The sequence below is a fragment of the Hoplias malabaricus genome, chromosome 11 (genome assembly GCF_029633855.1).
Source record: "Hoplias malabaricus isolate fHopMal1 chromosome 11, fHopMal1.hap1, whole genome shotgun sequence".
Taxonomy (NCBI): Eukaryota; Metazoa; Chordata; class Actinopteri; order Characiformes; family Erythrinidae; genus Hoplias; species Hoplias malabaricus.
The window spans coordinates 37,856,013-37,869,488 of record NC_089810.1 but is presented as its reverse complement, the minus strand read 5'-3'; the positions used below and the strand labels follow the sequence as shown (position 1 = coordinate 37,869,488).

General features: G+C 42.5%; 1 protein-coding gene across 1 annotated transcript in view; it reads left to right on the top strand.

The window, feature by feature from the left end:
• Window positions 1–12,089, top strand: part of LOC136709771 (segment polarity protein dishevelled homolog DVL-3) — a 58,406-nt gene extending 46,317 nt beyond the window's left edge. Inside the window, exons 4-15 of the mRNA XM_066685263.1 lie at window positions 3,194–3,318; window positions 3,755–3,890; window positions 4,651–4,744; window positions 4,945–5,014; window positions 5,361–5,500; window positions 5,745–5,821; window positions 5,948–6,015; window positions 7,560–7,709; window positions 8,413–8,544; window positions 8,751–8,918; window positions 9,044–9,259; window positions 9,382–12,089. Coding sequence (XP_066541360.1) covers window positions 3,194–3,318; window positions 3,755–3,890; window positions 4,651–4,744; window positions 4,945–5,014; window positions 5,361–5,500; window positions 5,745–5,821; window positions 5,948–6,015; window positions 7,560–7,709; window positions 8,413–8,544; window positions 8,751–8,918; window positions 9,044–9,259; window positions 9,382–9,770 — 1,765 coding nt within the window. The 3' untranslated portion in view covers window positions 9,771–12,089. The remainder of the gene's footprint in view (window positions 1–3,193; window positions 3,319–3,754; window positions 3,891–4,650; window positions 4,745–4,944; window positions 5,015–5,360; window positions 5,501–5,744; window positions 5,822–5,947; window positions 6,016–7,559; window positions 7,710–8,412; window positions 8,545–8,750; window positions 8,919–9,043; window positions 9,260–9,381) is intronic.
• The last annotated feature ends 1,387 nt before the right edge of the window (window positions 12,090–13,476 follow it).

The following is a 13,476-nucleotide window of genomic DNA, read 5'->3' as shown; positions in this document are numbered from 1 at the left end:
GTTATGGCTGATCAGTGTAAATACAGGGGTTGGACAATGAAAGTGAAACACCTGGTTTTAGACCACAGTAATTTATTAGTGTGGTGTAGGGCCTCCTTTTGCGGCCGATACAGCGTCAGGTCGTCTTGGGAATGACATACACAAGTCCTGCACAGTGGTCTGAGGGATTTGAAGCCATTCTTCTTGCAGGATAGTGGCCAGGTCTCTACGTGATGCTGGTGGAGGAAAACGTTTCCTGACTCGCTCCTCCAAAACACCCCAAAGTGGCTCAATAATATTTAGATCTGGTGACTGTGCAGGACATGGGAGATTTTCAACTTCACTTTCATGTTCATCAAACCAGTCTTTCACCAGTCTTGCTGTGTGTATTGGTGCATTGTCGTCCTGATACACGGCACCGCCTTCAGGACACAATGTTTGAACCATTGGATGCACATGGTCTTACTGGTGCAGTGTGCAGTTAATGAAGATTGTCCACCAGGCTGCTCCAATGTAGCCATGAAACCTCCCACACTACAATGACAGGGGTTTCAGTTTCATTGTCCAACCCCTGTATCAGCAGAACAGAAGCCTTTGATGAGTTAATCAGATCGCCCTTAGAGACTGAACATATGTCTTAATGAGATCAGACAAAAAGCACTGTCAACAATACACAATAAAATAATTGTTGTTCCGCTTTTTCTTCCTCACTTTACTTTTCTGAACTTGTATACGCTTTTAATTTGCCCAGTTTCATAAGTGCTTTATTTATTTCCATGTTTAAATGCAAAGATCTTATATAAATAAAAACCGTATATCATTATACCTGGAAAACTTGTGTAATGCTAATAAAATCAACGGTGGAAAACTATTTAAGTTATTGAACAACAGAGATAAGTAACATACAAATTGGGAAATGTGAAAACGTGTTCCCAGAGTGTTTCAGAAGTACAGATGGGAATGGGTTTACCCTCAGGTTGCACTGCATTAAAAACAGCTGTGATTGTCTAGTAGAAATCACTGAATCACACAGGAACACTTTGAAACAGTTACAACTCTTCCATTGCAACAAAGAAACCATACAAACAAGATCCAGAAATGCTGAGGCCAGGCAAATTTAAGATGGACTGTGGCGAAGTTTTCAAGTGTCCCGGGTGCCAGTCTTTCAGAGGGCACCACACACGCACACTCACACATTCACTCACACCCATCGACACTTTTGAGACACCAGAATCCGGACTTCCCAAAGGAAATACAACGTGGATACGGGGAGAACACACCAACCTCCTTACAGACAGTCACCCAGAGCAAGGCTCGAACCCACAAACTGTTGCGCCACTGTGCCACTCTGAAGTCACCATTAATGCTGAACACATTTTCGCATGAGAGCCTTGTTTTGGCAAGACAATGACAAGCAAAGTTCTTAAGACAGGGTGTATTAAGAGTATAGTGGCAGAATAGACACGCAGCTATATATCAGATTGATTTTTAGATCTGAAAATGCATCAATAATTTATATTTTGCATTGAGGCGGCACGGTGGCGCAGCAGGTTAGTGTCGCTGTCACATAGCTCCAGGGGCCTGGAGGTTGTGGGTTCGATTTCCGCTCTGGGTGACTGTCTGTGAGGAGTGTGGTGTGTTCCCCCTGTGTCTGCGTGGGTTTCCTCCGGGTGACTGTCTGTGAGGAGTGTGGTGTGTTCTCCCTGTGTCTGCGTGGGTTTCCTCCGGGTGACTGTCTGTGAGGAGTGTGGTGTGTTCCCCCTGTGTCTGCGTGGGTTTCCTCCGGGTGACTGTCTGTGAGGAGTGTGGTGTGTTCTCCCCGTGTCGGTGCGGGTTTCCTCCCACAGTCCAAAAGCACACGTTGGTAGGTGGATTGGCGACTCAAAAAAAGTGTCCGTAGGTGTGTGTGTGTGAGTGAATGTGTGTGTTGTCCTGTGAAGGACTGGCGCCCCCTCCAGGGTGTATTCCCGCCTTGCGCCCAATGATTCCAGGTAGGCTCTGGACCCACCGCGACCCTGAACTGGATAAGGGTTACAGATAATGAATGAATGACCGGAATTGATATGTGTAATATATGTTAATGCCAGAACATAAGCACAGTCTTAAATGACTGTCCTAACAGATTTAAATATGAGGACAGCTGTTGTCCAGTGAGGGTCTTTTTTTCTTTTTAATAAATTGTATTCGTGTTGTAGTAACAGAACTCCCTCTTGCCCTGCTGTCCACAGGAATTTCGTTTTGGAATTTTACTACCTGGATCCACACAGGTTCAGATTTACTCATAGCTCTGTGGGTCTGCTGCCCACTGCCTTTATCTGTGTGTGAACATATGTGTGTGTGTATGGTTGTTTGTCCTGCTGGCGTTTCCTGTGTGTCTGTGTGTGTGTGTGTGTGTGTGTATGTGTGTGTGTGTTTCCTGCTCTGCTAACCCCCTGTGTGTGGCTTAATTATTAAATCAGTGAAAATGCGGCTGGGAGCAGTTTGGAAAAATACAGCAATTTATGAGTGCCCTCTGCTGGCAGAAGAACCCGGAACACAGCTGGTCCAGAGACACACACACACACACACACACACACACATCCGCAAACACTCACAGCAGCAGCAGCTTGTACGTCGCTCCTGGCATTCTCAGACTTGGCTGACATTAAAAAATTCTGACGGTTCGATAACAGCACTTGACATTTAGATGGCAGGGGTCCACTCAAAGGGCTGAGGCCTTTACATGAGCTGGATTGTGTGTGTGTGTCTATTTGTGAATGTATTTGTGCGTGTGCATATTTAGTGGTACCCTTTTTAAGTAAAATTTAAGTAAATTTTAGGTTTGACGTGATGGATTTAGACAATTCGATGCTTCCGGTTATTATTGCACAGCTTAACTCCACTCTTCTATAAAGGAACAACTCTTCTCCCTGAATACATCCTGGTTATAGTTATTTTCACATAAATCTACCACCTGAACCTTGATCTGTGTCTAAATATCTGCAAATATAAAGGCCAGAGTATACTACAGACATTTTCACTGGGCATTTTCATCCCTCAACCATATTCAGATCTGTCCTTTGACTCTACACACGTATACACACTCAGACTACGACGTGACTGTCCCTGCTTTGCAGAGAATGATTCACAACTTCAATAGTTTGAGGACAGTATGGTTGTTTAAACAGCTGTTGCCATATTTTCTCTGTTTCTCTAAACCTCTTTCCTTCTACAGTGCTAATGCAGCAGGCAGTCAGGACAACCTGGACAATGATACAGAGCCAGAGGTGGGGCCATCAGTACGGAGAGACAGAGAGAGGGACAGAGAAAGACCAAGAAGAAAAGACGTCCATGACCATAGTGAGACTGATTATATGTCCAGACCCCCCTCATCTACTTTCATAGTCAGCCTTGAGTGCTGTGGCCTCTAATTGTCTAATATTTCCGGGCCCTGATGATGATGATGGTTACAACTGTCGGATTTTGAATCCAATTCCACTCTGATTGGATTTCCATGTTGTAGTGTACACATTCCATTCACTTCTTTTTAGTTAGTCAAACTTTTGCTCATCAGACTGAATGTGCACGTGTAGTTTGCTGTGACCACAAAGCAGTTTTTATGCTCCAGAATATAGCTTTGAAATGTAGAAATTACAAAAGAAATCAGAAAGTGCATGCACCAAGGTAAATATATTAATACCATCTTTTTTTTTACAGTTTATCTTTGAACTACACTTTTGTTACCTGACTCCTTTCCTTCCTTTCTGATTTCTCTGTGTGTGTGTTTATGCTGTAGGTGGCCGTTTAAACGGTCACTCTCGGCCAGAGCGCAGACCCGAGATTGCAGGCTATGAGAGTTCGTCCACGTTAATGAGCAGTGAACTGGATACCACGAGTTTCTTCGACTCAGAGGAGGATGATTCTGCAAGCCGGTGAGAGACTGGTTCTGGGTTCTATTAAACATGATGAGCTATTACTAATGAAATAATGATAGTAATAACAATCATAGTACTGTGGTTGTCTTACGTTTTTATATTACTGTGCAAATATGTCAATGTGTGAGGGTTGGGTGGGAACTGTTATTTGATTATTATTCAGAGAATGCCCTAGAATAAATGTTTATATGTTTTGTTTTGGTGTATGTCACCTTTCCCAAGTCACTTTAGCAACAGAGAATACAGTTGAACTGTAGTAATAGAAGTAATAAACAAATATGATTAAACAAGAGAAACTCATTACGTTTGTTAAAATCTACAGTGAATTTATGAAGTTCTTTATTACTCTTTATTTCAGCTGTTTTTATTAGATGAGTTCATTCTGCCATAAACACAGTTACTCTATATTCACCCTTAGCCAGTTTTACAGATCACTTAAAGCACTCAAATCACATGCTCTGGAAAATTAGCACAAAGGATTTCGTTCCTTTTGTTGTTGCCTAATAAACGCTCAATATGGATTGGCCCAGAAACGTCATGTGACTTTTCAGAGTCACCAATATAAAGTGAGGATTGTGTAGCACGTACACAAATAATGAAAACCTTCTCAAAATAGTGTTTATTGTCCCGGCTGGATCCCAGGTACTCCATATTGGATTTGTAGTGCGCTAGACACACACGCACTCTGTAGAGTGAGGGGAGGTATGTGAGACTAAGGCCAGGAGTGTGTATGATGATGGATGTGATGTCACCACAGCTTTAGCAGCTCCACGGAGCAGAGCACGTCTTCCAGGCTGATGAGACGCCATCGCCGCCGCCGCCGGAAACCTAAAGCACCACGGATGGAGAGGGTAAGCCTAACGCAAGCATGCAAACACACACAGAGAGCTCCCAGTGTTCTACCAGCCTCTTTAAGTGTGTCCTCATCATTTCTCTCCTTTCTTTTCTCTTCTTTGTTGTTTCTCTCCCTTATATCCCTCTCTTTGTTTTTATCTCTCGCTCTCTCTCTCTATCTCTCTCTCTATCCTTCTCTCATAACGTCCTCCTCCAGTCGTCCTCGTTCAGCAGTATAACTGACTCCACCATGTCTCTGAACATCATCACTGTCACATTAAACATGGGTGAGTACATCTGTACCTGTGTCTGCTGCTTTTTTAAATGTGTACCACACTTCTGATGTCTCAGTGCCTTGGGAAACTGCTCGTGCTCCTGGTTATATTAATATATTAGGTTTTTTTTATATGTGACACTCTGTAATATAAACATATACTGGGTCCTGAGTAGTGCTGTAGGGGGTACTATTTTTTTACTGGGACACTGAGGAAGAATATATGCGGGAAAACCATGTGATTGCTGTGGTACCGTGTCCACTTTTTCAGATTGTTAATATCCTGTCCGTCTGTCTCTTGTGTTTCTGGACAACCCCCACATTATGTGCTTTGTTTCCAATACCCCACCCTCCTGCAGAAAAGTATAATTTTCTGGGCATCAGTATTGTGGGACAAAGTAATGAAAGAGGAGATGGAGGGATCTATATCGGCTCCATTATGAAGGGTGGAGCGGTGGCGGCTGATGGACGCATCGAACCAGGAGACATGCTGCTGCAAGTATGTGGACTGTCTGTTTTATAAGTGCATTTATGTGTAAAAAACATTTAAATGATTAAAGTACCAATGAAAACACCAGCTGCTCTAAATCCAATTTCATGACGTATAGGCCGATGTAAATAATCCATAAATATTGGACAAAAACCCTGCTCCATTAACTTCCATTAACTTCAGTTTCCTAGAGTTTTTACGATTAAAGATATTTGTGTTTCTGATGTTCTGATGTTTTTTTACTGTGTTGTAGGTGAACGACATTAACTTTGAGAATATGAGCAATGATGATGCTGTGAGAGTGCTGAGGGAAATAGTGCACAAACCTGGGTGAGACACTTAAACTAGACAGACACTAAGATGCTTGTATTTACCAACATTTTTACTACTGTCTGAGTACTGAATCTACATGCTGAATGATAGGATGGTTTTGTGTGTTTTGGGTGGTGTTTACAGCCCAATTACGCTGACTGTGGCCAAGTGTTGGGACCCAAACCCCCGAGGCTGCTTCACCCTGCCCAGGAGTGAGTGTTACTGAATTTGTTATACCTCTGCTCTTAAAGGAATAGTTTGGTGAATATATCTTACTTAATCTCCCCTCACACCAGTGAAGTAATTGGTATATCCAGGCTGTCCAATAAAAAGGTGTTTTGCTCATTTTTCACGATTTGTGAACCAATATATTTATTCCAAAATTACTTGGAATAAGAGGGTGCAGCAGGTAGTGTCGCAATCACACAGCCTGGAGGACTGACTGACTGTCTGTGAGGAGTGTGGTGTGTTCTCCCTGTGTCTGTGTGGGTTTCCTTCGGGGGACTGTCTGTGAGGAGTGTGGTGTGTTCTCCCTGTGTCCGCATGGGTTTCCTCCAGGTGACTGTCTGTGAGGAGTGTGGTGTGTTCTCCCTGTGTCCGCGTGGGTTTCCTCCAAGTGACTGTCTGTGAGGAGTGTGGTGTGTTCTCCCTGTGTCTGCGTGGGTTTCCTCCGGGTGACTGTCTGTGAGGAGTGTGGTGTGTTCTCTCTGTGTCTGCGTGGGTTTCCTCCAGGTGACTGTCTGTGAGGAGTGTGGTGTGTTCTCCCTGTGTCCGCGTGGGTTTCCTCCAAGTGACTGTCTGTGAGGAGTGTGGTGTGTTCTCCCTGTGTCTGCGTGGGTTTCCTCCGGGTGACTGTCTGTGAGGAGTGTGGTGTGTTCTCCCTGTGTCTGTGTGGGTTTCCTCCGGGTGACTGTCTGTGAGAAGTGTGTTGTGTTCCCTCTGTGTTTGCGTGGGTTTCCTCTGGGTGCTCCGGTTTCCTCCCACAGTCCAAAAACACACGTTGGTAGGTGGATTGGTGACTCAAAGTGTCCGTAGGTGTGAGTGTGTGTGTGTTGCCCTGTGAAGGACTGGCGCCCCCTCCAGGGTGTATTCCCGCCTTGCGCCCAATGATTCCAGGTAGGCTCTGGACCCACCGCGACCCTGAACTGGATAAGGGTTACAGATAATGAATGAATGACTTGGAAGAAGATCTCTATATTAACGTGCATGAAAATATAAAGAGGTTTCTGCTGTTTTGGATACATTTTGAGATTTTTGGAGAGAGAGAGGGAGGATGGAGAGAGAGAGAGAGAGAGAGAGGAGGATGGAGAGAGAGAGGGAGAGAAAGGAGGATGGAGAGAGAGAGAAAGGAGGATGATGAGAGAGAGAGAAAGGAAAATGGAGAGAGAGAGAGAGAGGAGGATGGAGAGAGAAAGGAAGATGGTATGAAACTTGGGCATGGTAAACATTTGTTTAATGTAGCATATAAAGGCAAAATCCAAAGTAAACAAAAATGGAAAAAATAAGCCATGACTCATAAGGGATAAACTACGTAACTGAGCAGCAACTAGAGGGGTATCCACTTAAAAAAAAATAGACCATTGTTTCTGCGTCACTTACCTCTTAGAAGACTTATTGATGAAACATTTGTACATTATACAAAACAGTGCTTGAAATTGTGATGAATTTATTTTTTCCTGCTGGATAGGCTTGACTTTTGCCTTAAATTGTCTTGCTAAACTTGTAAACTAAAGCCCACCGACAATGCTTTGTTCAGGTGAGCCGATCCGTCCAATAGACCCAGCTGCATGGGTGTCCCACACGGCGGCAATGACGGGGGCGTACCCTGTGTATGGTATGAGCCCATCCATGAGCACCATCACCTCCACCAGCTCCTCCATAACCAGCTCCATTCCAGAGACCGAGCGTAAGTGTTTACCCCCCCCCCCCTCCTCACTCCACCCCATTTCACCATGCCCGCTTCCTGTTCGTATACTCCAGCTGCCATTTGCTGCCAATACACTGCTTACTGTCTGTTTCGAATCCTGTTTTTAAACCCATGCCCTTAACAATTGATGAGTTACTGTTTCCATACTATAACACAAGAATGAGCAAAAATATATAACGATACAATCCGTACAAACAAAATGTCTTTGGGAAGGCTATGTCAAATATTTATATGAAACTAAAATTGAGTGTTATGTTAAAGATCTGGCAAAATATGACTTGAAATCTTTGATCATACCAGAAGGCCCTCAGATGAAACAGCAGAATTAAACACCACACAAAGCAGGAATAACATTTTTGATGTCGTAGAAAATTGCAGAAACTGTGTCCACTCAAGCTGTCTTAGTGTTGTCTACCATCGTTAGACTGAGATTATGTAGAATGGCTCAGCATAGTGCTTGCCAATGTGGACATCTGTTAGCTAATATAACACAGTTGGTAGTGTTTTACAAGCACACTGAGCTACAGTGAGCTACAGGGTTCACTGAACATAGTGCTGCGTTTTACCTGAATCTTTTGCTAAGGGCTGAGAGACCCTGATCCTCCATTTTTTTTTTTGTTCAGTGTTTTGTCCCTCCCAGAATAAGCCCATGAAAATGCATTCAGCTCTCTAAATTTTACAGGGTTCGAGGAGTTTCATCTCTCCATTCACAGTGACATGGCCACTATTGCCAAAGCAATGGCATCCCCAGAGTCTGGGCTGGAGGTACGAGACCGGATGTGGCTGAAGATCACCATCCCAAATGCCTTTATCGGTAACAACACAATCACATTCCTATTAAAAACATAATGTAAATGTTTGTTGAAAAGTCTATTTTTTAAGTTTAGGCTTGATTAGTACAGCCAAAATTCAGGCCCCAGGCCAACAGCTTCATAATCAGGTCTATTAGTGTTTACTATCATTGTATAATGGCACTAAACCATGTGTTATACATAGCTGAGTATCTCTGTGTCCTTCCAGGGTCAGATGTGGTTGACTGGCTTTTTCATCATGTGGAAGGTTTTACTGACCGACGAGAAGCTCGCAAGTACGCTAGCAACTTACTGAAGGCTGGCTACATTCGCCACACTGTCAACAAAATCACCTTCTCTGAGCAGTGCTACTATATCTTTGGGGACCTATGTGGAAGTGAGTTTTGTGTGTTTTTTTATTTCCTTTCGTTCCCCATTTTCCACTATTTCATTGAATATTTTATTTGATTTATGAGTTAATTTTATTTCCCCATTTTAACAATCCTTCCATCTCTTTCTCAGACATGACTAATCTCACCCTGCATGACCATGATGGTTCTAGTGGGGCATCTGATCAAGACACTTTGGCCCCTCTGCCTCACCCTGGGGCGGCCCCGTGGCCCCTGGCCTTCCCCTACCAGTATCCCATCCCTCACCCCTACAACCCTCAGCCCTTGCACGAACCTGGCCTCAGCCACGCTGCCGGCGGGGGCAGCGCCGGCAGCCCCCACAGCGAAGGTAAAAACAGACCTCTTTTTCTTTCACTGGTCTGTGAATTGAGATTTATAAAAAGGTTGTGTTTATATATGTAATATTCTCCTATTGCTTTCTGTTTTCTCTTCCTCATTTCTCTCTTACAGGTAGTCGCAGCAGTGGTTCGAACCGCAGCGGCACTAAGCCTGGGGCATTAGAGACAAAGTCTGGTGGTAGTGGGAGTGAGTCGGAGAAGCGAGAGAAGGCCCCGAGCGAGCGTTCAGCAGCACCGCCTAGCGAACACAGCGTCCACAGCACACACAGTATCCGCAGCATCCGATCACATGGTCCAAGCATCCAGTCACATAGTCCAGGCACTTCATACGGACCCCCAGGCCTCCCCCCTCAGCCCCCTGCTCTTCCTCCTGTAACAGCTGCCCCTGGGTCGCCTCCAAGCCGTGACTTAGCCTCAGTGCCCCCTGAACTCACAGCCTCCCGACAGTCCTTCCGCATGGCCATGGGAAACCCCAGTGAGTTCTTCGTAGATGTTATGTGACATTTTTCAGGATCTGAAGGCGGACCCGAAGTAAAGAACCTTAAGACAGATGCTTAGATTGGACTCTGAGGGTGGACTTTGACACTAAAGAAGCTGAAGAGGAGGAGGAGAGATCTCTACAATGATTCTGGCCCTTGTAAGAGATGACAAAGACAACATTGATACAGTCTTGTGCAAAAGGTTTTACAGCCGTTGTCAATTCACAAATGTTTTATTTATTTTTGGAGTGGAATACGTTAATCTTATTAATATAAGATATTAACTTATTCTGCTAAATTATATATATATCATAATGTCCATTTTAATAAAGGCCTTTATCAGACACATGCAAAAATATATATATATATTCCAGTCTTTGTATACGGCATACAAAGAAAAACTGCATTATCTGTAAATCAGTTAAACAGAACACACAACCCAGCCTATTTCCACAATAGACTAAATCCAGTGAATTAAAATCTGTATTTTTATGCAGAGTATAGTGTTGCTGTGCACAGAAAACATGTATGTCTATTTTTATGTTTAGTTTACTATCAGTATTCCTTCTATTTCCGACCGTCCCCTACTTCCGGCCACTGCTGTATATGGTGCAATTCCGCTCTCTCTCTTTGCCAATCGCATTGGGTAAAACAATAAAACATAAGATCAAGCCCTAGTAGGGCATTTAAACATCAGTCTTGCAAGAAATCACATATCTAAACAATATTTAAGTATCTTTAACAGTGTTGTGATACTTTGTGTGTAAAACTGCATGTGGAACACAACACATTTCCATTTCGCGACAGATATTTACCTCAGTGTAAAAGTTAGCTTAGCGTTTAGCTTCCTTTTCTCTGAGGGGAAAAATCTACCGCCATTTTAATCCTTACATGTAGAGTACGGATACCAACACAGGACAAACGTAATCTCATTGTGAATCTCTCAAAACCACTGAATGTGGTACCAACTGTCTCGTTTGGCTGTCGCAAGCAGGGGAGGTGACCAAAGTTAGCGGGCGCTAGTAATCTTAGCAGTATTGGCACCTACTTAAACAAAAACATCTTTATATAAAAACATATATACTGTCAAAGTCAAGCAAGTCTTGGACATTAATCTACACATATTTGACTCCTGAAAAATGTTGATTTGAGTGAGTAAAGTACTTCTATTTATTTACAGTTAGCTAAAATTTCCAATATTGTAATTAATGTGGCCGGAAGTTGGGGTAATGACGCTACATCATTTGAACACAGCAGCAGCCCTTTACATTGTGTGAGAATTTTATGATGAATGGACCAATAGAAATGCCCCAAAATTACATGGAATAAGATATTTTTACTTTAAGAAGTTGATGAAAAAAAAAAACAAAATCAGCAGTTTGACCAAGGTCATCCAAATCTTTTGCACACAACTGTAAGTGTCCCTTACATTATCCCTCTTGTTTCCCATAGCTTGTACTTTCTTCAGTGAAGAATACTAGATGGAGCACTTGTCCCTCAGAGATCCCTCAGAGACTGCAGTTTAAAGTGGCTCTGGTTTAAGCTGCCACTATGGGGATAGAGGGATGGGGGGTCAGAGCAAGAACTATTTCTGTTCTGTGTTCTTTTACTTATCCTGCTTTAACCCCTCAGCATTTTTGTAAACCTCATTCAGAAAAGCCCTTTTTATCACAGAAGAGCAACAAACAGACGAGGGAGGTTCTCTCTCTCTCTCTCTCTCAGTGGGACTTCTCTTTTACGTGTAAAAGGATGAAGTGAGATCATTTCATAATGGTTTTAAATAAGAACAAAAGACTATCATGAGAAAAATATAGACAATTGTTTTATATTTGTCTTCTTTTTCTTTGTCAGTAATCAAATGGAGAGTGAGAAAGAGAGGGTTATAAATCAATTGGTTTTAGTAAATGTAATGAATTTACAATTTTCTTTTGCAGGCTTGGGGCCTGTGCTCAAAGATCAATTATAATAAGTAATTAAATAATTTGATCATTTGTACGAACACAGTTTGATGTAACAGCGAAGTTATACTTAAGCCGAACAACTGAAAATGAACAAATAAGTTAGGGACGTTTACCCTCATCTCTCTCACTCATCACAAACCAATCCACCTTTTACTTGTCTTCCTCTTTGTTTATAAATAACATTAACATTCTCATTTTTTCTAAGTCTAATGTGTCTTTGTATTTTCTGTCAACACTCCATTATTCTTTCAAAAATACATTTATTGCAAGTTTGTAATGAATAGAAACGGATACTGTATAGTATCAGATGGCTCAGTTTAATAATCACTGTACACTGTTTTATGCCAAAACAAATTGTTTTTATTTATAAACATAGTTTTATTGCCTAAGACTTGAGTCCTTTTAATTCTTTGCATGAATGTATATATATATTTGAATTTTCAGGAGGGGTGAGTAGATTTAGACATGTTTTTCCAGTCATTACAATTTATTTACAGGATTTTTCCAGTCTCTTATAATATTTATTTTACATTTAGCAGATGCTCTTTTCCAGAACAACTTACAAAAGTGCTTGGTGTTCGGTCAGAGTGTGTATCCCAGCTAGTAGAAAGTCCTGAAATACTCTTGAGACCGAACACTGGCAGAACAGGGCCAGTGCTAACACCTAGAAAGAAAAATATGGAATTAAACACAGCATAAGTGCAATAGTCACAAACACTATCTTTTTTTATGTGAGAACACTATAAATAGTTAAAGGATTAAGTACAGAATAAGTGAAAACACATTCATTTATTCATTATCTTTAACCGCTTATCCAGTTCAGGGTCGCGGTGGGTCCAGAGCCTACCTGGAATCATTGGGCGCAAGACGGGAACACACCCTGGAGGGGGCGCCAGTCCTTCACAGGGCAACACAGACACACACACACATTCACTCACACACTCACACCTATGGACACTTTTGAGTCGCCAATCCACCTACCAGCATGTGTTTTTTGGACTGTGGGAGGAAACCGGAGCACCAGGAGGAAACCCACGCAGACACAGGGAGAACACACCAAACTCCTCACAGACAGTCACCCGGAGGAAACCCACGCAGACACAGAGAGAACACACCAAACTCCTCACAGACAGTCACCCGGAGCGGGAATCGAACACACAACCTTCAGGCCCCAATCATCTCACTACAGTACCAGGCATACTTTGTGCAAACGTGCCATACAACAACTGGAAGTCCTAGCCACTGTTATATTGATTGTTTTCTAGCCGTGGTTACCTGATGCTTTACCCAACAGGAAGAAATACAACCCACCCTCAAGGATACAACCGAAAGTGTGTGTTTAGTTTTTCAGATGCTCCCCACCATTAAGAATTATTAATTTATTCTCAGATTTTTATTATTATACTAAGTTTTAGGGACACAATGCTGTGTCCCTAAAACTTGGTCATAAGATACAGTGGACTGATCCACATAGTAGTGATGCACGATATATTATAGTAGTGATTGCCAGCCGATATAGTTATTGTTATCGGTCCGATATTGGAATTTTAGCTGATATTACAACCGATAAACTGGCACCTTTTGTGTGCTGCACACTGATGCCTGTAAATGCAATACTAATGTCTGCTGTATAGACGGTTTTCACAGTTTCTGCAGAGAACAGTTTCTGGGTTTAAATTTCTCCGTGGTGAAAACTAATTTAAAATATTTTATGGCTCATTTATGCTCAGCGTTACATAATGATACAGATGGAGCCCTCTGTCTGTA